This window comes from Apis florea, unplaced genomic scaffold, assembly GCF_048593485.1.
Source record: "Apis florea isolate Af1SG1 unplaced genomic scaffold, ASM4859348v1 contig_3081_pilon, whole genome shotgun sequence".
NCBI lineage: Eukaryota > Metazoa > Arthropoda > Insecta > Hymenoptera > Apidae > Apis > Apis florea.
Genome location: NW_028256703.1, coordinates 4199110 through 4223684, shown reverse-complemented (window position 1 = coordinate 4223684; position 24575 = coordinate 4199110). Strand labels below are relative to the sequence as shown.

Here is a 24575-nt window from a genome sequence, read left to right as displayed (position 1 = left end):
AATATTAAACGTGTCATTTTTAGTAATCATTTTAATTAGTATTAAAGTAGTAACTTTCATTCGATGCAAGAATACATAACCGATGGTACATAACCTATAAACATATTTTTCTAGATACACGTGTCATTTTAGCGATAAATTTACTAGTTGCAAGTATAAATGTAATATTCGATGCAAGAATACATCGATAGTAACTTTGCTCGTTGCAAATATGAATTTTTCATCTCACTTGTATAAATAAGTATAATACTCGATACAAGTCCCAATGGAATACAAGTCGACAACGCGTAGATAAACCTTGCAATCGTCCAAATCAATTTCCCTATACAAGATACACCATACCAAGTGTCATTTTTGCCTCTAAATTGATAACTTTCCTAGTACAACTAATCGAATGAAACGTAACACAACTCGTGGCAAGTATGTAATACGAAGAATACATATTTTGCCCTTCTCCACGGGGAAAACGGTCGTCCGTTATCCTTGGAATGCACGTGGGTGTGACTGATGCACGCGAATCTCAGGATGCGCGTGCATCTCGATGCATCGATACAGAACGAAACACGCGCGTACTCGAACGTACCGTTTCGTTTCGCGATAAAAATCTTCTTACGCTTCCCTCCTTATCTCGTGCGTCCATCCCGCGGCGGTTGTGGAAAAATATCATCGACGGAGGATGGACGAGAACGGGTCGATCGATCGCCCGCTCGAAGCGCCCTCTACAACTCGTCTCGCGAGAGGCGTTGATCCGCCGAGACGTGCGGATGCAAATGGTGGACGCGGGCAACAGATCCTCGCTCGCCAAGAATTCGCCTTGGCCGTGGGCTACTTTGTCCACTTATTACGATACATCTAAGCCACGCTGTGGAGCATTTCTCGGGTTCGACGTCCGGTCAGTGCGAGTTGCAGCTCCACCGGCGTCTACGCCACGCGCTACGAACTGTAATCCTTGTAAACACGATCTTCGTTGCTCTCCAGCTGACTGACTACTCGTTTCCTCTGCCTACCCCTCTCTCCCTCCTTCCTTCCTTCCTTCCTTCGTCCATTTTTGACTTGAACGTCTTTTTTCGAACCTGATCCTTTCGTTCCCTTCTCGACTTCGCTTCTCTTCTTATCTTCTTTTCTCTTTCCTTCTCTTTCTTTCTGCTCCTCTTTTTTCCCCCCCTCCATCCGTTTCTCGCGTGATTCGAGTCGGTCTCGAAGAATCCTTCGATCTCTCTCGCTCCCTTCTCGCGGGAGAGAAAAGTACTCTCGATTTATCGAATCGTTGGAGAGTACAGTTACAATTTCTTCTTCGGTCCGATAGGACTTATAAATAATCGTGACGCGAGGCGAGGATCGAGATTTGAAGCCGCGCGGCGAGATGATGTCACGCGGCGTGTACACACACACGCGCGCGCGCTCGACGGACGGATGAAAAGAGCGTGAAAAAATTCCTTTTGTCAATATTTGCCGTTCAATCCCCGGGTGCAGGCTTTTGTTGCATCGGAAACAGTCGTTCATAGGAACAGAAGGAGGGGAGAAAAAAAAAAAAGGATGGATGTTCGCTATGCAATTTCATGAAACGGCGTGTGCTATTTGCACACGAGGAGAGAATTCTTTTGTTGCTCGTGCGAAAGAATCACGAAGAATCCCTTCTTTTTATCGCGGATAATTACGTTCATAATTGCAATTTATCTCTCTCTATCCTGATAATCTTCGTTTTCCGGTCGAAAATATACGCAATTCGAGTTTCATATTTTGAGAAATATTTATAGCGATCTTTTTTCTTTTTTTTTTTTTTTTGATATCTCGATATCAAACAATATAGATATTTCGTTTTAATTAAACGTACGTTTAATTTTTTTTTTTACTGTTTCTTAATGTTCAAAAATTGATAAAATGGAACGCGTGCGAGTCTCGACTGAATTGGAATTAGAACGTTCGAGTCCCTTCGTGAACGGTATCCGTGTTACGAGAGCGTTTTGAATAGCAACAGCTGTGACCGTGTGTCACAAATTGTTGAAATAACGACGGATCATCTGTTCGTTCTTGTGAAGTTGAACAGCCGCCGCTTCCCAAAAGTGTGTCAATGAAATTCGAAGTGTGTCCGCGGGACGCGTAACAATGAGAGAGGTAACATAACGCGCCGCGTACGTGACACCTGCAGCAATGGTATCGAACGCCTGGAGCTGGAAAACACGACCAGATCATCATCATCGTCCGTGCACGGCCGTTTATTATCCCCCTTACGTAACCACCCCACCCCGCCTCTTCCATCCGCGTGCGCGAAAAAACACGCGAAAGAAATTAAATTAATTCTCTCCAACAACAACAACAACAACAACAGCCTTTCGAATAACGCGGATCGGTGTAAACATCGAAATAAATATTCGAAAGCGCGTAAATCGACGATTTCACGTTTCGAGAAATTGAAAATTCATTAGAGGCAACGAGATCCGGTGAGATTCTTGCACGTTTTATTACTCAATTTATTTGCTTTGGAATTTTTTTTTTTTTCAAGCTTCCTTTCAGAGAAATTAAAAGAAGCGCGTTCGTCAAAAATTTTAACGATCGAAGTTTAAAGATGATTTATTTCGTTCGAACAAGAGCGAAGATCGAAACAATGCGAAGACGGAGAAAATTTTTTAACGAATTTTTAACGAAAATTATAAAAAAGTGTAAAGTTACCTTTAACGATTTTATATTCGTTTCAAAGTATCGAATAATCGGAATAAAATTTTACCTATCTCGGTTGAAGAGTTAAGAACGAGAAGAACCACTTCGATAATTTATTATTCAAAGCATCGAACGAGTACAGTTAACAGCACCGCCAGTTAGAACGGTTAACTGCTGAACTACTGAACGAATGTTGCTCGGGTATAATCTCTATTATCTCTTCGAAATAAATTCGAAATTTTAAAGATCACTCGTTCAACCGATTTCAATTAACTCGAGAGAGTATTTTTTCCACGACTCGGACACGAAACATCGAAGATTATATATCTTCGATGAGCAAAACGAATGGTACGTGGGCGTGCCAAAGATGTTAAAGTCAATCGAGAAGAGAAGAATTAATTCTAATCGGTGGAGTGAAAGTGGAGATCCTTAGTTGCCAAAGTTGCCGAAACAGGTATTCTCGCGTGGGTGGATTTCGATTTAAAATGTAATCGCCATTCTGACCTCTCCTCTATTTCCCCTCCCGTTCCCCCTCCTCCGTGGCCTTGGACCTCGCCTCTCTCGAGAAATCGAGTTCTCCCCTTGGCGACAAAATTGTCCTTCGATCCGGCCAAACTTCTTTCTTTCTACCTTTTCTTCTTCTTCTTCTTCCTCTCCTTCTTCTCCTTCTCATTCTTTCACGTTTGAAGACAAGAGAATTATTCGCGGAACTCCGCAGGAAATTCAAACTGTTGCCAAGACTTTATAAACTGTTTCGCTACCAAAACAAGAGAAACCTGAACCTCGTCCATCTCCATGTTGAAAGGAAGTTGTTTAGTTTCGTGTTTAATGGGGGAAATAATTGCCGATTAGCGTGCGTTCGCACGAAAAAGAAAGAGAAGAAGAAGAAGAAGAAGAAGAAGAAGAAGGTAGGTTGGTCGAGAAACTGGATCCTTTGGAATAATTATTCGACGATAGTAGAAGAGTTGTTCTCGGCATTGAGATTAATCGCGATTGAATTTCCGGCAGATAGATACGATCTGCCTATTCCGTCTTCTTTCTTTTGAACGACGTTCGATCATCTGGATCATCTGACGAGGTGAAAGCAGCTTGCGCGCTGTCTGTCGTGCAGAATGCGGAAGGTAGGATCGTAGGAAGGCGAAGGGTAAAATAAGAGTCGAGACGAGTTAACGAGGGAAAGGGAAAGAGAATAAAGGGCGAGAAAGAGGCGAGAACTTCTCTCCTCCCGCCGAGGGACGAAGTTAATGACGCGGGAATGCCGCAGAAGCGATTTCAACCGTTGTCGTTCGACTTGCTTTCTTCCTCTCCGCTCGTCCTCTTCCATTTTCTTTCTTTCCTACATCCTGCTCTCGCCTCTCTTCCTCCCCATTAAAACACGCCTCGTTTCGTTTCCTTTGGATCTCGCTCGACCTGCTTCGTTCCCGTTTCATTCAAATTATATATATATATCGTTCGACGCGAATATATAAAAATAAAAATTCTCGCGATTTATACTTTTGTATCTGTTTTTCCATTCAAGAACAGAAGAATATTCTTGCGAACCAAGTTACTCTATTAAAATCGACTTCCTGCGTACGAGAGCCACTGAATTTAATCACAGGAAGGGTGGTGGATTCTATCTGGATTTACGACTCTCTCTCTCTTCGAAACAGAATCGAATATAAATCCAGGATCATCGATGTGTAACTCGATAATTCTGTCTAAGAATCTAGATAGCTTATATATTCACGGTAAAGACGTATCCTCCCCGTATAATAATCCGAGGAAGGATAACACAGCCGTTCGTTTTCCAAAGATCCGGTTCTTGTCTGATTAAATCGGTGGCAAAAAAGCAACCGAGATTATATTCCTACCTTTTTCAAGATGATAGACAAAGGAATTCTATCGATAGAGAGAGAGAGAGAGCTCTGTCCAAAGTCGGTTAGGCGTCGGTTCGGATAAGAAACAATTCCTATATTCCTTCCTATATTCCTTTCAATGTTGTTTGGGAAGAAGAGATTGGCGTTTAGGGTTATCCGGGATGATGATCGTGGTGCGACGACCCCTCGGGGTCGTCGATACCTCGGCGCCACCATTGTCCAGTGGATCAGCGCTGTGCCCGTCTCTCGTCGTGGCTCGAGGAAGACGGTGGAATAAAGATGGCGAGTCTCTTCGGCAAAAGAGGAGACGATGAGAGAGACCGGTCTTCCTGCGGTGAAGTTGTGCCGTATCCTGTAAGCCGCCTGGAAAACTGGATACGGTTGCTCTCGCCCTCAGTCAAGGGTCAACGAGGTTGTGGAGAACCTTTGATTCCTTGTATCATCGCCACCTCGAAAAATCGATCGAGATTCTTCCATCTTGGAAAAAGATTGGCAAGCAATTGGGGGGACTTACTTTCTATTCTTTCTATTTCGTTTCTTCAATTTTTTTTTTTTTTTTTTCACGGAAAAAGATTCCATCGATTTGAATTGGAAAAGATTCTTCGTAATTTTATTTTCTAATAGAGAGAGAGAGAGAGAGAAGCGTATTGTCTCTCGTTCTTTTATAGAATTCACGTACAAGAGAGAGAGTTTACAAGAGCTAGAGGTTGGAATATTTCATGAGCTTGAAGAAGCTTCTCGACCTGCGTTTCCTTCGTCCCTTCTACACAGGCGCATTACTATTCGAAATGCGCCGCGGAGACGATTTTTGCGCGGGGCTCGTGTCGCGACGTCGGTAGTGGACGCGTTAACAAGCCCCGCTACCAGTTTAACTCGAAAGGGAACTGAAATTGCGAACAATGGGTCGTTTGACGAAGCGCTCTTCCTCCAACCGTCGCTCGCGTCGCAACAACAAATATCGGCTTTCTTCCACGAAACGAACGTTCGAACGTTCGGCCATTAAACCCAAGGTTGGAAAAGTTGATTAGTTAAAAATTTCGAATAAAGTATACGATTACTTTAAGCAATCGTGTAATACAATTGGTACCATGATTATTTGCGATTGTGAACGATAAATTGTCGAATTAATTTTATTCGTAACCACCTTTGGTGAGCAAAATTTAATAGTTGCGTAATAATTATTTCAATAATTTATTGTTCGAAACAATAATAATAATTGCGAATAATCGACCTGGGATTATATGAAAAGCGGATCTAATAAAAATAAATGTTATTTAAGCGTTTTAATAAGTAATCAAAGTATTTTTAATTACTTTTTCAACGGGTTAATGCTCAACTCTGACTTTTAATTATTAATTATTATTTCCCCCCCCCCCCATCATTGGATTCTTATTGTTTTCGCGAAAAAATTCTCTCGGGCGTGGTATTTCATCGTTGGAGAGGAAGAAAGTTTTCAAAGGCCGGCCGTTTTCGTGGTCGAGATGATCGTGCACGAGTCCAGGAAGTCGTTCGTTCCACGAGGAATCGAATTTTTCTTCTCTCTGCTCGATTATTCGTCGTAAAGTAGAATGATAATAGGGGAGGAGTGGTGCATCGACGAGAAAATATAACGGGTGGCGTAACGGTATTTTTATTAGAGAGGCAATACGGCGTAACAGGAAAACTTTGCCAAGCATTAAAATTGCGCTGTTCCTTTTTCTTTTTTTTCTTTTTTTTTTTTTTGCCAACATAGCTGCTACTGTGTTATTTAACCGCGATTTAGATCGACCTTAGAACGATCCAATTTAAAAATTTGTATTAATTCGACTTGCTTTGGTTATGTTCAGAACGAAAGTTAAAGTTCGATTTTCAAAGTGATTGCGATGTCGAATTTGGATCGACTTTAGAAAGATCGTTTCATCGATCCAATTTAAAAGTTTGGATTAATTTGCTTTGGTTAAATTCAATATCCTCAAAGTTTGCAGAATAAGGATGAAATGATGGATCTTGGAGTAATTCGTAGAAGATAATTCTAAGATAACGTATTACGTAAGAGTGTTTGTTTGATTCGATGAAGAATCGAGAAGATTGCGACGCCTGAATATGAAGATTGGCCGGCTGGAAATCGGCATGAAATAGTTGCCGTTATTAAAGAGAGGAGATGCCGTAAGTGGTTTCGGGGAGGACGAAATAAGTGAAAGTCGATCATCAATTCTCACGTATCAAAGATACCTGGCAAACACCTGGATAATGCGATGACCATTCGATGAACGGATACGCGCTAATACAATAATTTGTTCCAAAAGAACACTTTCAATTCTAAGTTCTAGATATTCAACCTTCTCGATTCGTCATCATATCATCATATTATTAACATCGTCCCGAATGCTAGATGTCGCGTATGTGAACATTTAATTCTTGTTTGGTCAATGCTTTAATGTAATTTATTAAAACGAGGTAAACAAAGGCGAGGTTTTGTTTGTACATTGATTACATCAAGATTGTAACGATTTTTGCGTTAAATTTTTCTTTGAACATTCGTGAATAATATTTGTAATATTATAACATTCCATGCAAGAACTCCTAACTTTATGCGCATATTTTTTCCAAAGTATTACACGCGTCGATTTCGTCTCAGCCAATTTTTTGCGATATCTTGCAACCTGTTGATTCTTCATACATAAAGAACGAGTTGGAAACCTAATTTTCAACCTACCATTTCATCGATTTCCATAATTGTATGCAGCCATTTGATCCGACAGGTCGTCTGTTTATACTCGCTCGGCGTGAACGAAACGGCAAGTAAAACGGGCTGGCCGTTTAATTTCCATCGGTCGAGGATAGCTGAGGTTGATAGATAGACAAATTTGCGGTTCCTCGAGGCGTCGCCTTGTGATCGGAACAAGTGAGAATGTGTCGTTTAGCGAGAAAGAACGAGCGGATAAAAGTCTGGCGCAATTTAGAAGCCGCGGGCTGGGGATTTTACGATGTAATTGGGCTGGAGCAACGTTGTATCCCCGTTTGTGCAACCGATGGTTACACCTAGCTACCAGAAAGATATTATCCTCCTCGAGCGTGATATCCATCGGGCAAGGGCAACATTTGCTCGGTTAATGGCGTTGGTTACAGAATGATCAACCACCTGTGGTGGAAAACGAATTTATCTCGAGACGCTTTATTCACACGCTTATTCATCTTGGAATGTATGGAAGAAGATAATTAATCGAGGCACGCTACTGATAATAATAACACGAAAAGAGTATCCTCTCGCAACCAGTTATTCCGCGATATTCCGTCAGGAATGAAACTCGTATCGATTCGCGACGAGATATCGAGATTTTTAGTATCGATCTACAATGATCATTTCGCCTCTGAATGGCTTCCTTCGTGTAATCTTGGACGTTTCTTGGGGAATGATTAAAATGGAAATAAAATGCGGATAAAGAATGTTAACGAATGAGGGGATAGATAGGAAAACGAAAAGTCATCGTTTTCGCGTGATTGTCAGAGGAACGTCGTCTGATTTTTGATTTCTCAGCAAGAATTGGTATTGGAACGGGGTGCGAATCGAAATCGAAATCGTTCTTTTACCGTTGGAAAAATTTGCATAATTGAATTCGAGAATCGCTCTGATATTTGAATAAAAATGTATCTAAGAGTAAAGTTGTCGAGAATCGCTTCGCTAATGCGCGGAGAGCGATCGTTTGACTTTCACTATTTTTCGCACAATTCTCGAGAGTTTTATTCTATCGATGCATCCGAAACGTACGATTTCCGGATATTTCCTTTTTCCCCGATTTTCCGATCATGTTTTACTCTCGAACGAATTTTCGAGAAATTTCCGGATATTGTTTCCCTCTCGCTTGATGAATTTTCTCGATCATTTTTCTCGAGAAATTTATTCTTTTCGATCCATCTGAAACATATGGTATTCTGGATATTCTGTTCTTCCTATCTTTTACTTTCAAACGAATCTACATCCTTTCGATGTATCCGAAACGCGCAACTTTCAAATATTCCTTTTTTCCCATTTTCTGAACACGAGAATGTTCTACTCTCGACAAACGAATCCACACACCATTCGATGTGGTTGGAACGTACGACATTCCTTCGTTCCTATTTTAAAAGCATGTTGATGAATATTTTCTTCTATTCCCGAGAGTTTTACTCTAAAACGAATCTTTTCGATGCACCTAAAACATACAACTTCTGGATATTCCTTTCTTTCCGAACACGATGATGAGTTTTACTCATTTCAAACGAATCTATATTTTATTTACATTTGAAACGTACGACTTCCGAATATAATCCTTTTTCCCATCTTATGGCGAATTTTTATTTTCCCGGCCCTTTCGAGAATTTTAGTCTCAAACGAATCCTTTCGATGCCGATCCTCTTCCAAATATCGTCTCGCCGTTTCTTCTCCATTCACCTTCCGTTCGCGCGCATATTTTTCCTGGCCCCGTCCAATCAAACGCATATTTCAATCCACCTTTCATTAGAAAGCGGCTGACAACCAGCGAAATTGAGCGTTGTCGCAGTATCCACAAGCCGGAACGCATCGTGTTTTTCGTAATGCTCTCCCTCCCCACGATGGAACCAGTTCCGATATTTTAAAACACGCGTGTCAATTAAACGAAAAATCGAGCGCCAAGATAAGCGTTTAGTTTAATTTAAGAAGAGAGAGAAAAAAAAAAAAAAGAAACCGATCCTCGGAACGCGAATTTCCGGCGATTTAATGGCGAAACGCAGCCGGCTAACTGTACGCAGTGTAGCTCGGGCCGCGTTCGTACACGCGAACTGCAACTATGTATCCGCAAGGCCATCCTCAAGGATGCGCGTATAGCAACACAGTGGCTACTTAGAACTGGATACCGGTGTATCTCTACCCATCCGTAGATTTACTGCAGCTGTCGAAACCAGCTTTTGTTTCTCCTGTTAAGCGGCGTGTCCTCTCCCCCTCAATCACGTGGATACATACAGTTGACGTGTAGATATTTTTACGAACTCGTTTTTTCCTTCTTCTTCTTCTTCTTCTTCTTCTTCTTCTTCTTCTTCTCGATCCGTGCGTTTGTTTGTCGTTTCTTCCCGTCGTTCGTTTTGTTCGTCTTTCATTGTTGTGTGTACGGGAGTAGTATAGGGGGGAGGAGCAACGATGGATGAACAATTTTATTGAAATGGCGGATGATCGTTTCACAACGACTCGCGTTGTTGTTGATATATATTCGATTCTTTTTTTTTTTTTTTTTCCCCAATACTTATATGGATAAGTTTTTACACACAGTTTTAAACGATTCAAACTTGACCGAAACTGTATCGATTATTTTTACCGATTGTTTATTAAGTTGGTAATAATATATGGATATCTTCATTTTGTTGCGAACGATTATTTGAACGATTATTTACGAATTAGGTTAGGTGTCGATGTAGTGCAATGGACATAATATTCTCCACTCTATTTTTTATTAAAAATTAAATTTTTAATCCGCGCTGTTCTGAATTTCTGAAATTTCCACCCGTCTTCTAATTTTATCACTCATAAAATTTCTTCGACTGATCCTACGGTCATAACGCATGCGCAGAACGTGCTTCCATATTCCCGATAATTTTCGCGCGCATTTTCATCGCGATATAGTGCAAAGGACGTAATATTCACCATTCTATGTTTTTTTAAAAATTAAATTATCATTCTCTTCTGAGTTTTTGAAATTTCAACCCATCTTCTAATTTCATCGCTGATAAAATTTCTTCGACTGATCCTACGGCCACCGTCATAGCGCATGCGCAGAACGTGCTTCCATACTCCCGATAATTTTCGCGCGCATTTTCATCGCGATGTAGTGCAAAGGACGTAATATTCTCCATTCTATGTTTTTTTAAAAATTAAATTATCATTCTCTTCTGAGTTTTTGAAATTTCAACCCATCTTCTAATTTCATCGCTGATAAAATTTCTTCGACTGATCCTACGGCCACCGTCATAGCGCATGCGCAGAACGTGCTTCCATACTCCCGATAATTTTCGCGCGCATTTTCAGGAGAGAAGACGCGTCACGGTTAATAGCCCGGAGAGAATCGGAAATAAAACATCGAATTAGTTCTGCATAAGAGCAGAAGAATCCGGTTGGATTGAAAATAGCTGCGATTCCTTCTTTTCTGCAAAATTTTACGCGTTTTAAAAAAAATTCCAAAGCCTTTTTTCGCTTCGCCATAATGTGAAGATTTACTTTACTTGTCCCCCCACTTTTCCCAACCACGCGCACGGTTTTTACGCGACGCGACGACGACGGTTCGGTTCGGTTCGCGACCGTGAAGCGTGTAATTTTCAGTCCTGTCCCTCCTTGGTGAAATTTCACTCGATTCGCCAATTTCGTCACGTGACACGGCGTAAAATCATTCGCGCTCGATATTTCTTTCTTTGTCAACGTAAGCACAGGTTAAATTTAACGTTAACACGTTCGTCACTCGTTATATGGGCGATGTCTTCTCGTTGGAAAAAAGATTTTAATCTTTTGCACTCGTATTTATATTTAAGAAGAAATCAAGGTAACAAGAGTCCCTTAAAAATATAATTATATTATATATATATAATAATAAAATGTAGGATGGCGACTATATGGCGACGTGCAACGGAATTTTAAAAGAAATTTAATGGAACAAGCGCTGAAATACAAAATATGCATTGGAATTTGAAATTTAAGAACAGAATAGAAACAGAAAAGAGGGACAAGTATGATTCCTTAGCGAATCACTCTGCATCTTTATACAATTTAAATCTAAAATTATACCGTAATATACGAATTTCCACCGATAATAGAGAATTGAATTGAAGTTGGACAGCCAATTAGAGGCTTGCATTCGGATCAGAATACTTGAGATCGACTTTGGAAAGTCTTCGAACGATTGAAACGGACGAAATAGAGTCATTGAGATTCAACTTTAATTCAAAATCGATATTACAAGTGATCAATGATATTTATATAAGTAAATCTCAACTAAATTTTATTTTAAAATGTACAAAATAAAAATATTAAAACTATGTTAGTTTGTCATTCCGTTTACGTTCTAGCTTTTCGATAGTAACATTTGGGCCCCGTGAGAAACTCAATGAATCGCGCTGGCCGAGGAACGTGTCAAGGATGAGCAATCGTAATTCGAAATTCGAAATAAAAAAGATACAGAGACCGTTCGATCGATTTTATCGTTTCGTTCGAGATGAGAAATATGGACGCGTTTACGTAATGCGTTCGAAAGTCGAGAATCCACCGGTTTCGGATTCGATTTCGAAAGACCGGCTTTCCAAATCGTTCCACCGATTTCAAGGTAGAGATTCCTCGAATGAATATAGAGGAGTGAAATTAATATGATTGCAAAACGAATTCTGATTGCGAATTGAACGAAGCAATCTGGAAAGTGGTGTCGTGGTAAAAATCGCAAGATTTTTCACAGTTTCTCCACGTTTCTTTCATTTCCCCCTCCGCGTTTTAAATTTAAATATTCAATTAGATTTCAATTAGTTTTTCATTCGTCGAAACGTGTACGGCAAAATGATGGAGCAAAGAAGTGTACGAGCAGCGAAGCGAAATACGTGGAATTGCAGAGGAAAGAATCGATCGTGGAACTTTTACTTTTACGAGGGGGAGTGTGGGCACAACAACTGGCTGCCCACAACGTATCGTCCCACTCGCGATGGTCGTTTTAAGGACCTCTCTGTCTCTCTCTCTTCTCCTCGACGACATTGTAGCCGAAAGAGAGGCTCTGACCTTTGCGCGTTCGTAAAAAACAAGCTTACGGCTGCGGTTTCCTACGTCTGAAATATTATTCTCCACTTTAAATCGAATTATGCGCGGAGAAGGAACTTTCGAAACATGGGCCATCCTCCGCCTTCTATCTCGCGGAATTATCAATTTGCAAGCTGTAAATTATGAAATTTTAATTTCGCAATTAAAATTTTTCCGATCTAAAAACGTAAATGTCGCGAAGATTTTCTATATTTTTTTTTTTTTCGATGGTTTTTAGAACACGTAGAGTGTTCTAGAGGAAGCATGCTTTCTATTACGACCAGGTGGACACAATTACGAAAATAAATCTTTACGTTGATAACTTTCATATATAGCATTGAATTAGCATCCATTCATCAAAAAAAGAATTCCAAGGATTACCATTTTTTTTTAAAAAATGTGAAATCGCAAACGAGATTATATTATTGTAAATTAATCTGTTGCCAAAAATTATTAGAAAAAGATACCGAGCGATCGCGACATTTTTTTCTCAAAAACGTACTTTTTCCCTGAAAATTTGCATATGAAATGATAATAATTCAAACAGGGGATTGGATAAAAAATTAACTCGAGTTGCAGTGCCGAGGCTCGAGGATAGGATAGGATATTGTACGTGGTCGGGCGAGATGTATAAATGGAATAGGGAAGCGAATAGAGATACGATGCCATTAATGAGTAACGCAAGCTGGCAGCGGTGTTATTTGCATGCTTGTGCGAACATCCGATGCCGGTTTTAGCCAGGATCGGTTTGCGAAACGCTCGCGGTCACATCGCCTCTCGTGGAAAGACCTCTGTGCTCGCTGTTATTCAACTCGAAATTGGCCACGCGAAATCGTCCTATCTTTTAGCAATTGAATCCCAGATAACAAAAAAAAAAAAAAAAATCCAGAAAAGAGAAGATAAAAAGTGTGCATCTATTCTGTTCTCGTTTGCAAAATTTCGATCAAGGGGGATTAAATAAGAATCGCTGGAGTGGAAGCGATGAAAAGAAATTACTCTTATCTCTTCGAAATTAAAGTACCATTTTCTGCTTTTCAATTGCATTTTTTGCAATTGAGTCTCAGCCAGTGGTAGCGAATATTTTTAAAAAAAAGAATATAAGAAGAGGATGTTTCTTATATTCTGATCGGATTTCTTAATGGAACTGAAAAGAAATTAGCGAGTTATTGATAATAAATATTAAAAAAAAAAAAAGATAAGAAGACGATGATAATTGTGATCAGATCTCCTAATGGAACTGGTGAAAATAATCTTCTTTTGCTACCTTTTCGCAATCAAGTCTCACCTAGTGATAACGAATATTCTAAAAAAGAAGATAAAAAGGCAATGTTTCTGATATCGAAAATATTAATAGAACTGATGAAAAGAAATTGATAAATTATTTTCCCATTTAAAGATAATTTATCTTCTAAAAGAAGATTAAAAAGAAAAAAGAACAATATTTCTAATTAGATTTCAAAAATGGGAAGAAATTCTTCTCAGATAAAAAAGGACGATAATTACCTGATATATAAAATATCCGAAAACGAGAAGAAATTAATTGTATGTCTTTTTCTCGAAGGTGAATTGCACAATTGATGATGATGGGTTAAATACGCGAGGTAATATTTTAACACGCCACTCAAAATCGATTGCGCAAGCGACGAAAACTCGGGCCTCCAAGTTGGCCATATTAGGTTGCCGTTTCGTTCGCAATTTTAATATCCCGTCCCGTTATCTTGGCAAACACTTTGCACGCGTAAAAAACCCTACTTTACTCTTAAGTACACGAGATAAAACCTATTACCGTCGCGCTTCGCACAGACCGTGTTAATATTGCACGACAACAATATCAATTTAGATAACTCTTAAGTTTAATCTTCACCCTCCGTCCCTCTCCCCTTCGACTCAAGTTCAAGCGGAATAAGAATCGTGTGGAGGAAGGTTTCTACGACATCCCGTAAAATCGTACGGTTTACGAGGCAACGATCGTCCTGCGGGATATCCGCGAGAAAGAGAAACTGGCCCACGGTTCCTTCAACGCCCATGCGCCTCAAGGAATCCTTTGGCGAGAGGTCAAAGACTCGGCTTCCATGTCCTTCCTTACTGGGGACAAATTGTTCTTCCCTCGACATACCAACTCTTAAATTATTATGCAGACCCTCGTACAATCGCTATTTAACCGGCCCACTCGAGCGCTTTTTCCCTTCTTTAATCGCGAGTACTCGTCTCGCTCGGAATGCCATACGTATTTCACGGAACTTCTCTTTCGCGATGTGTTTACCAAATAAGACGCGCGACTTTGCCTCGAGAGGCGCTCAAACGTTCGAGCGAAGGCCTCGCTTCTTCTCCTCGTACGAGTCTCGTGGAAGTTTAATCAACGGGTGTCCGAAGAGAGTTTTTCCTCTCGAAGACACGATGGATGGATCGATCGTGATTATAATCTTCCTCCACAAGCCGAGGGCTTTCATCATCGATACGACATCATCGCTTCCCTCGAGCACCTTTTTACAGCCGTTATCGATCGATCTACGATCGGATACGTATATATAGATTTAAGATTGTTTCTCGTAAATATTCAGTCGCCTCTGTGAGTCTGTGATGGGGAATCGGTCAAGGAATAATTATTCCGCCGATATTCTCATATATATTCTCAATTATCGAAACAATGGTAAATCCGTATCGAAAAAATGGGAGAATGGAAAGATTGTTCGTATTATTGGCCAAGTTTTGCGAGGGAATTCCGAACGATACGAATCTACGGTATAAAATATATATTCATCGAACGGCGGAGAACGTTTTTCCCACCTCGAAGCAGTTTAACATTTGAGGTATACTGATCGAACACGTTTAAAAACAGAGTTGGAAACAAATTAACCGAGAAAGAAGCGTATAACAGTTTCTAAAATTTCGTATATAACGAATTACTTTATTCAAGATAACCTTGTCGTTCCGTTGGTTATTCCGCGTAATCTTCGAAATATCCTTAACTTTTAAAAATTTTACCTTGCAAGAGAATTATCCCTGCCGAATTCCTGTCAAAAGTGGGCAAGATTGTGACGACACTGTGAGTATCTCAATCCTGGAAACCTTGGGTTAGAAAATGGCCGGTTCACTATCGGGAGGAAAAATGGTAGGAAAGGAACCACTGTTCCGTTAAGGACACGGGCATGCGCGTTTGCATGCGCGCATGCGCTATATACATATATATCGGTACAGGACACAAGGCGTAGCAAGCGTTAGTCTCTTGGCACACTACATATCTCTTGTAACGCTCTCTTGTAAGAAGAAGGCCGTAAGTCCGGTCACATAACGGTCCAGTTATGGTATGGCGAGGAAGCGATCTCTCGCCTCGACACACGATTCCCTCGTTACACGAACCAGCCCTCCCCCGTCCCTAGTATTTTCTTCCCTCGTCCCTTCTTTTTCTTCCTCTCGCGCGCATCGCTTCACATTCCCTCCATCCTCGTTCGGACACACGCTTCTTCCTCTCGCGCGTGTAACCGCGCGTGCGTTCACGCCTCCGCACCTTTTTTCCCCCCCCCTCTCCCCTTCCTCCCAGCGCCGAGAGCCGCGCATACGCGAACGTCGCATCGTCGATCGAGCCTCTCTTCCTCCGTGCACGAAACGTTATTCCGCTTCTTTCACGAAGTGATTTCTTACGTAATTTCGTTTTACGCGCGGTCGAGCATCTTTAACGATTAGTCAGCGTCACGGTGTTTTTTCCGTTTTCGAGGGAAGCTTAATTCTATACTCGAGGCGCACGGGTAAACGGGATTCGATACAAAGGAGGATTATTATTATTATTCGTCGAAATGTCGTGTTTATTTTCCGATGTCTCTATTCACGTTCGATTTATGTTCGATGTTTATTTGATGTGGGGAAGGAAGAAAGGAAGGAAGGAAGGAAGGAAGGATTGCACGGGAATTCGATGTTTGTGTCGATTAGGAATCGAATTCGATTCTTTGTGATCGTAAGATCGGTGTAAAAAAGAATCTATTACGCGAATTTAATTCGATATTCGAACCAATTCGTTTAAGGATTAGGATTCGTTTATTTTTGTCGTAAGATCGGTAGAAAAAAAATTTGTTACACAAGTGGCGAATTATTTTCCTTGATAGAGGATCGTCAAAATTTCTATCGATTGGAAATCGAACTCGACTCGATACTCGAACTTCTGTCGTAAATTCGGTGTAAAAAAATCGATTGCACAAATGACCACCCATTTTTTTCTTGATGGACGATCGTCAAAGTTTCTATCGACTAAAAATATCGAACTTAATTGGATATTCGAACCATCGTAATGAGGATTCATTGCTGTTCGTTTTCTATCGCGCGATCGAAAAATCGATTACTTTTGAATGAATAAACGAACCATTTTCCTTGATAAACGATGCGTTATTCAGCGGTTCAACGAAGGTGTAACGATTCGACCGTTATTAACCTCGATAACGCGCAATTATCGCCAATGACGGACGTTCAGAAATTGTGCAACCCAGGTGAGAATCTAATAACTCGAATAAAGTGTGAGCCTGTTAACGAGGTCAGAAAACTTACTTAAGAGTAATAAATACGTATTTCCATTCTCGTCCCATTTATCGGGAACGATAAATCGTTCGATAAATTGACAAGAGGATGAAAGATTATCGTGTTTTATTAATTTTCGTCACTTACCAATTGCGTGGGCATCGTGTTGCAAGACCTGAGGGGCAGGTTGTAAGTTATGGGGGTTGGCTGGCTTCTGTACTCTTGCAGGCAAGAGCTGTTCTTCGACAACCCCCTAGGATACACCAGACCATGGAAATCCGTTTTACCCTCGGTCGAGATGTGCACGATTATCGACTCGCTCGCACACTCGATCTGCACAGTGCTCGCTATCCCAACGGTCGCTGTAACCAGAGAATATAACGCATTCACCCAAGATTGAAAAATTAGGTTAAAAATTTCGAACAAAGTTACTTCGATCTATTTTAAAATGTTTAAATAACGTTTATTCTGTATTAACTGCGTTACAATTAAATCAACGAAGCAATTATTAAATTTTACCCGATATCGCATCTTTCTAATTTCGAATTCCGTTAACGCTCCACGTTAACCAACCAATTCTACTTTTTTTTTTTTTTTTTTTTTTACAAGTTTTCTCGACGCGAGGAAGCGAAAGATCGATCCGCCTTTAAAATTTTACGAGCATATTCGTCGTAACAATCGATTTTCAACTTATAACGTTTCGCTTGTTATCCGCTCTCCCACGACTCTCCTGCGTTCGGCTTATCTATTAGTAGTACAGTGGTTTAACTGTAAATCGAATCGAGAGGAGCGTCGATTCGACGAGTAAGCGAATGATGTAACGGTGCACGATCAATTACAAACGGTTCGCACTTTTATTCTCGGCAACAGGTCGAGGCGTCGCGATACTTCGTTAACAACCATCGAACGCTCTATAATTTTAAACAGTCATTGATATTATTCGGCCCACGTTTGCTCGAGCAGTGAGGTATTCGCCTCTGAAAAGCCTCGGAAAAAGGTACTCCTTTTCGTGAGTATCTTCGAAATGAAAAAATTTGTATGCAGATAATTGATTGAAGATTGGGTCCACGGTACAGTGGATGATTTTTTTCTTCATATCTTTTTTAATTATCAACATAGTTACACGGCTTTAAAGTAGTGGATTGCTCCAAATTGCTGAAAAATAAAATTGTTATTTATTAATCTTGCCATTTTTTTTTTATCGAATTAATTTTTGAATTAAGCGTACTAGGTATGTATTTGTATCGTGCCAAATTTCATTTTGATATTATTGATATTTTTGGAATTATACGTTAATTTAATACTTTTTATTTTCAATCTTAATTTCAAAAAGGAATTCGGTGCTCTTTCTTGTGCCATTATAAAGGGTAGAGTTTTAAAATAGAATAAAATAAAAATTAGCTGCTACTAGCTGTCACTAGTTGGAATAATTTTAAAATCTTTTAAAGACGGATCTTTTCTTATACAAAATATATATAAAAATTCTTCGAGTCCCTTAGTTTATGAATTTTCCACTCGTATTCGAGTTGAAAATAACGTAATTTACCTATACGTATATATTTTTAACACAGGAATCTTATCCATTATCACAATTCTATCACGCGAATAAAATGGACGTGTAATTAACAATTTCAAATATTCGACTGTTCGGAAAGTAATTTCGTTTTTCCACACGAGCGTCGCTAGTCGAGCGTTTATGTAGCCAACTTCATTCTAAAGCGTGTTCTTATTACGTATTTTGACAGTTGGCATTTCGTGGTTCGTTTATAAGAAAAATTCGTTTGATTCTGTGTTTAATTGTGTGTGTGTGTGTGTGTGTGTGCGATAACCAAGATGCGAAATGCAAAAGGAGCATTTTCGACATATTCTACTTTTTTATTAAAAGGTAAGAACGAATAAATAATTTCTTCTCAGGCGAGAAAAAAAGTTACGCCAAGTCTATGGAGGTGTAACAGGTATTAACAGCACGCCAGTCTCGAAACTGGTCGTTCAAAATTTCGTTCCGATAATTTTAACGTTAAAAACGCGCTAGTTGAAGACAAAATAAAGATACCTATCGAAACAAACCGATGATTAACGACTGGAGAAATTGTTCGACCGTTCCTGATCACGTGTTTTATCGTTATGAAAAGTAAAAAACGAAATTACTTTGTAAATAATCCAATACAAATTACAATATTAATCGTCAAAAATTCATTTTCGTGTTTTCATTTTCGCTTGGCGTTCCATTGGCGTTAGATTAATTTTTACTTGTCGGATAATTTGCACAACGATATTTTATATTTTAGATCATCACATTAATATGGATTGTTACCGTTACTCGGCAAAAACTAGATTCTCTCGAAGGTTTCCTCTTCCTCGCAGGAATTCTTTATTTCTTTCACGCAACGATACTCGTTAAATGAATCGATTAGATAGTTCTTTACGATCCTTCGATTCAGATTACATAGGAACGAGGAAATGGAATTCGCCGTTTCTTCTCTCTCTCTCTCTCTTTCTTTGCAAGAAAATCGAGCGTGAACGAATAAACATTCTCTTCTCTCTCTCTTTCTCTCGTTTAATCGTTCGACGAAGCGACGACGATGCCAAGCTTCACGATTATCCCATTGAAAAAGGAAAAAGGAATTAAACGACTTTATCATCTTGAATTCATTTGAGTTTCGCGTTAAGGATAAATCCCGCTGTTGAAGAAGCTTCTAATTCTCCGCGTAATTAATCCACGAATGTCCGTTTAAAAGAGAATTATTAGCGTGGCGACAAAAAGCGACAATGATCATCTTCGGCTCACCATTATCTCTATCCGCCTGTGGGATTGACAATGACGAGAGAATCGTGAACTTGACTCTCTCGCCTCATCTTTTTCTCTCCTTCTCGACAACCGATGAAAATTTGCTCTATATAATAATTCAATTTCTAACATCGCTCTTTCCTCTCACGACAGAGAGAGAGAGAGAGAAACAGTACGAATAGGATAGAAACGATTTTTTTCCTCGATCGAATAATCGCTTTACATTTCCTTCCTTCGCACGTAGATCCCGCTACGCGATCGATATCTGTAAGCCAACCTAACCTAAAACGTTCGAAGCCTGTTCGAACAAAAAGAACTGTTCGAAGGTTACGTAAACGAAGGAAGGTTTAGCGCTCTGTTCTCTCTTTTACCGTGGTAAATAACCGAGTAAGTGAGTCAAGGAAGAATTGCGCTCGAGCAGGGAACATCTTTCCGTGACACTTTTCTTTCTCTCTCTCTCTCTCTCTCTTTTTTTTTTACATAACACATGGCGATGTGTACACAACAACGATGATAACCGATGGAACAACCACGAAACGGTGCGTCAACTAATTAACGAATTAACGAGAGGAGCGTGATTAGCTGTGTCAGAGGGGCCAATTTAAGGTTGACAACCCTTTCCCACCCGTCCACCTCTCTCCTCTCGGGACACGATACGAACGTTTCCCGAGCCTCTGCCAATTAACCGCACGCGAAAATGCAACAACGTTGCAACAACGTTCCTCGAGTCGAGGCGATATCCTCTCGTGGCAAGGAATCGAAGAGGAATCGAGGAAAAAAGAAAAGGGGAGAGAAAGGATAAAAGAAACGCGGAGAGGTCGTCGACCAAGCGAGAAACGACCATTCCAAGTTTCACGCTTCTTCCAAACGCGATTCCTTTCGCGGTTTTTCAAACGTTTCTTCTCGCCATTCCCGTGTGCCGGATCTCGGATAAAGGAAAAACGTGGATTCTGCACGCTCGGTATACATCGATTCTTCTTCCAGGAACCGGGATTCTTATTAAAGCTGCTTGCTCACGATTCGAGCCGATCCTCCTCCTCCTCCTCCTCTCCTTCGAGAAACGTAGCCGGCTGCTGCGTTTTGTTTTTTTTTTCTCGGGGCGAGGAAAATGCGTACAGCAAAAAAAAAAATTGTGAAAATCAGCATATAGCGATTTGTTGTTGTAGAGCGAGTTTCAACTTTTGTTTTCGATATTAGGGGTTGCATCCAGCATCGAAGGCTGAGAGATCGAGAGATTTGTAGGGTTAATGGATCGTGGTAGGTTATTTTATACGATGGAATAACTCGATGCGGAATATCTTTAAAACATTGAACGTGAAAATAAATATCGGTTTTGGACGAGCGAATTAATTGGACGCTAAAAAGAGTTACGTATCTTCTAATTTTATCGATTCTTCATTTTTCAGAAGTTGAAAAAAAATTTCATACAGCGACAAGTACGACCACGATCTTGTTCTATCATTTTTGTTCTCGATAAACTTGAAATTATTCGTCGAGTTTAATTATTGATCTTTTTATTTAACAATTTCCCCTTACAATCTCTTCCTTAACCTCCATTTCTTCTTTCATACGTTTCTTCCATAACGATTCGAAACGAGCAAAAAGGAAACAAGTAATCGAATACACTTTTGCGACTAACTGTACACGCAACCGACATGCAACAACAGTCGCTCATTTCAAAGAGCGTTACAATGGGCATAGATACACACACACTTTTCTACGCCTTCGTCTTCCTTATAGCCAGATGAATTATCGGCCATAGATGGAAAAGTCCCGTGTGGAAATTCTCGAAGGGAAGGGAACGGCGTTAATTACGAGGCGAAAAAAAAGGAGGAGGAGAATCCTCTTCCCTGGGAGAGGTCGTCCGTGTGTTAAATAGAAGACACGTGCGACGATGTGTGAGTCGCAGGCCGGAAGTGGAAGGTACTTGACCTTAGGGTAGAGGCTTTGCCGTATCTCCATCCATTCTGCAGGAGGGGGAGGAGGTAGATCTGCGGACGAGAAGCGTAGAAAAAACCGTTCGTCCACGTGTTCTTCGATCCCCCTTTCTCTTCCTTCCTTTCTTTCTTTCTTTCTCTCTCTCTCTTTCGTCCCCCCGAGTCGTTTCCTCGTCTGAGTCATCGGAGAGGTCCCGCGGGGTGAAACAAAGGCGTGTACCCAGCCGCAATTTGCAAACGACACGCGAGCCACGCGGTTTCCGGGCTGCTCTTTTCTTCTCTCCATCCCTCGTCTCGCCAGAAGGAATATATATTTGAAATTTTGCTCCCTCGGTTTTTCGAAAATGTTTTTTTCTTTTTCTTTTTTTTTTTTGCGAGAAGAGAGATGCGAAATGTTCTATTTAATTTGATTTAAAGTCGTTGCAACGTTGGGTAAATCGAGTTGAAACGTGCCACCGTGTTATAAATTATCAAATGTAAATTGAATATAGAAGAATGTTTAAATTTTTGATTTAAAGTTGTAGCAAAGTTAAGTCGATTGTCAAATGTTTAAAGTTTAGTTTAAAATTTTGTCCTTTGAAAAAATATAAGCATGAGAAGAGAGATACGAAAAATTTTTTAGTAATTTAAAATTGGATAAATCGTACGTAACGTGCACCATGTTAAATATAGATTATCAAATATAAATTATATAGAAAACTTTGTTCTTCGAACTGTGAAAATATATGTTTTTTTTCTCGTGAAAAGAGAGATACGTAATTTTAATAATTTAAAATTACAGAATCGTGGTACAAATAGAGGAATTTACGTTGTATAACGCGAGTTATGTTATGAATGTAGATTGCATGAAAAAACATTTGTGAATGTGACTTGAAATTTCGTTCTTTAAACTTTAAAGAAATATGCGTCTTTGTGAAAACAAAATGTTTTTAATAATTTAAGATATTAAATAAATTAAATTGAATCGTGAAAGATGGAAGAAGATAATCGAATGTAAATTAGACAGAAAAACGTTTAAAATTTTGTCCTTTAAAAAATATACCTGTTCTTTTTTCGTGAAAAGAGAAATAAATACAAAAAAATGTTAACGATTTAAAACGCGAATCGTTACGAATAGAGTTAACGTGAATGCGTTTAACAATTGTGCAACTTGGGATTCGCAAAACGTCTTGGAATACTCGTACATTTGACCGGTCAAGAGAGTCCAAAAGTTGTCGCGGCGGGACGCACAGTTATGCAACAGCTCTGCGGCTTCCGTGCCTGAGATTTTAATGCACCGCGAGGAACACGAGCGGCATAACGTATCGTAACAACAGATGCTCGGCCGCACGCACAACTTCCTGTCACTCCGATCAATTCGTTTCGAAAGAGCTCCCTCTCCGTCTATTCGACGTTGCTCGTTCGTGAACAAGTCTGAAAACCGATTGAGTTAACCTGCGACGATTGAGTTGAAATCGTGGGCCAATGTTAATAAAATCGATCTTCTCGAAAACAATTTCCTTTTGAAAATTGAAGATATGGATGATGAAACGAAATTGTGCAAATTCGAGAAACGTGTATTTAATAGATCAAATGAAGAATAAAAAATTAAGTATGCTAAATTTTTTGTAATTTTCGTATTTAGAGAGAAAAAAAATTCGTATTTATCGAAGGGAATAAATGTTTAATCATAAAAACGATTTAATATTCGATATATAATGTTAAAATAATATTCTTCTTCTTCGAATTTTACAAATTTTATTCCACAGATTTCCCGTTTATTTCCTTTCCACTTCGTAGCGTCCTATATGTATGATTTTCTCACAGTTCAATTTTTTAATCGACGATTTCAGTGAAAGAAACGGGTTCCTTCGATATAATGTTAAAATAATATTCTTCTCTTTCAATTTTTTCTCTTATTACCTTTCCACTTCGTCCTATATGTATGATTTTCTCATAGTTCAATTTTTTAATCGACGATTTCAGTGAAAGAAACGGGTCCCTTCGATATAATGTTAAAATAATATTCTTCTCTTTCAATTTTTTCTCTTATTACCTTTCCACTTCGTCCTATATGTATGATTTTCTCATAGTTCAATTTTTTAATCGACGATTTCAGTGAAAGAAACGGGTTCCTTCGATATAATGTTAAAATAATATTCTTCTCTTTCAATTTTTCCTCTTATTACCTTTCCACTTCGTCCTATATGTATGATTTTCTCATAGTTCAATTTTTTAATCGACGATTTCAGTGAAAGAAACGGGTTCCTTCGATATAATGTTAAAATAATATTCTTCTCTTTCAAATTTTATCCCACAAATTTATGATTTTCTCACAGTTCAATTTTTTAATCGACGATTTCAGTGAAAGAAACGGGTTCCTTCGATATAATGTTAATGTTCTTTTCTTTCAATTTTTATCCCACAAATTTACGATTTTCTCACAGTTCAATTTTTTAATCGACGATTTCAGTGAAAGGAACGGGCTCCTTCGATATAATGTTAAAATAATATTCTTCAAATTTTATCCTACAAATTTCCCGCTTGTTTCCTTTCCATTTCACCCTACGATACACAGACGACGATTTTGGATTAATCAAGGATCTCTTGGAGGGAAACGGATTAACGAGTGGAAATTCAGAATAATCTGCATAATCGGCGGACCGTCTCGTTTGCCGCGGCGTTTGCGAAACTACACCTTTTTTTGAACGCCAAGAATCGGCAAGGATCGGATGCGCCCCCGGCGGGCGAGCAATTTGCATTGTCGCGCGTCGCTGCCCACCGCCGCTCTTCACTTCTTCCAAAATTTCCAAATCTATCTTCCAACAACCCGTATCCTTCTCGCCAAGCCAGCTACTCGCTCGTTTCTTCTTTTTTATCCAACGAAACAAAGCACCCCAAACTGCTGAAATTTTTCTCAATCGATAAGATGATACGATATTCTTCTCGCGTTCTTTTTCTAAGAAATTTAATTTCTCGGATGTGGATACGCGAAAGATATAATTTCCATTTGATATTTTCCAAGTCACTCCCTGTTCAGAAGTAGTGTAATAAACGAGAGAAAAAGATATATAAGTTTTCGAAAGATT

At 39.5% G+C, this 24575-nt stretch overlaps 1 protein-coding gene across 3 annotated transcripts in view; it reads right to left on the bottom strand.

Moving 5' to 3' along the window:
* The window catches only part of pio (zona pellucida domain-containing protein piopio), a 66782-nt gene that overhangs the window by 12946 nt on the left and 29261 nt on the right, over nucleotides 1-24575 (bottom strand). For all 3 annotated transcript variants that reach the window (XM_086908928.1, XM_003694746.4, XM_086908926.1), the window contains one exon: nucleotides 16930-17144. In XM_086908928.1, coding sequence (XP_086765054.1) covers nucleotides 16930-17144 — 215 coding nt within the window. The remainder of the gene's footprint in view (nucleotides 1-16929; nucleotides 17145-24575) is intronic.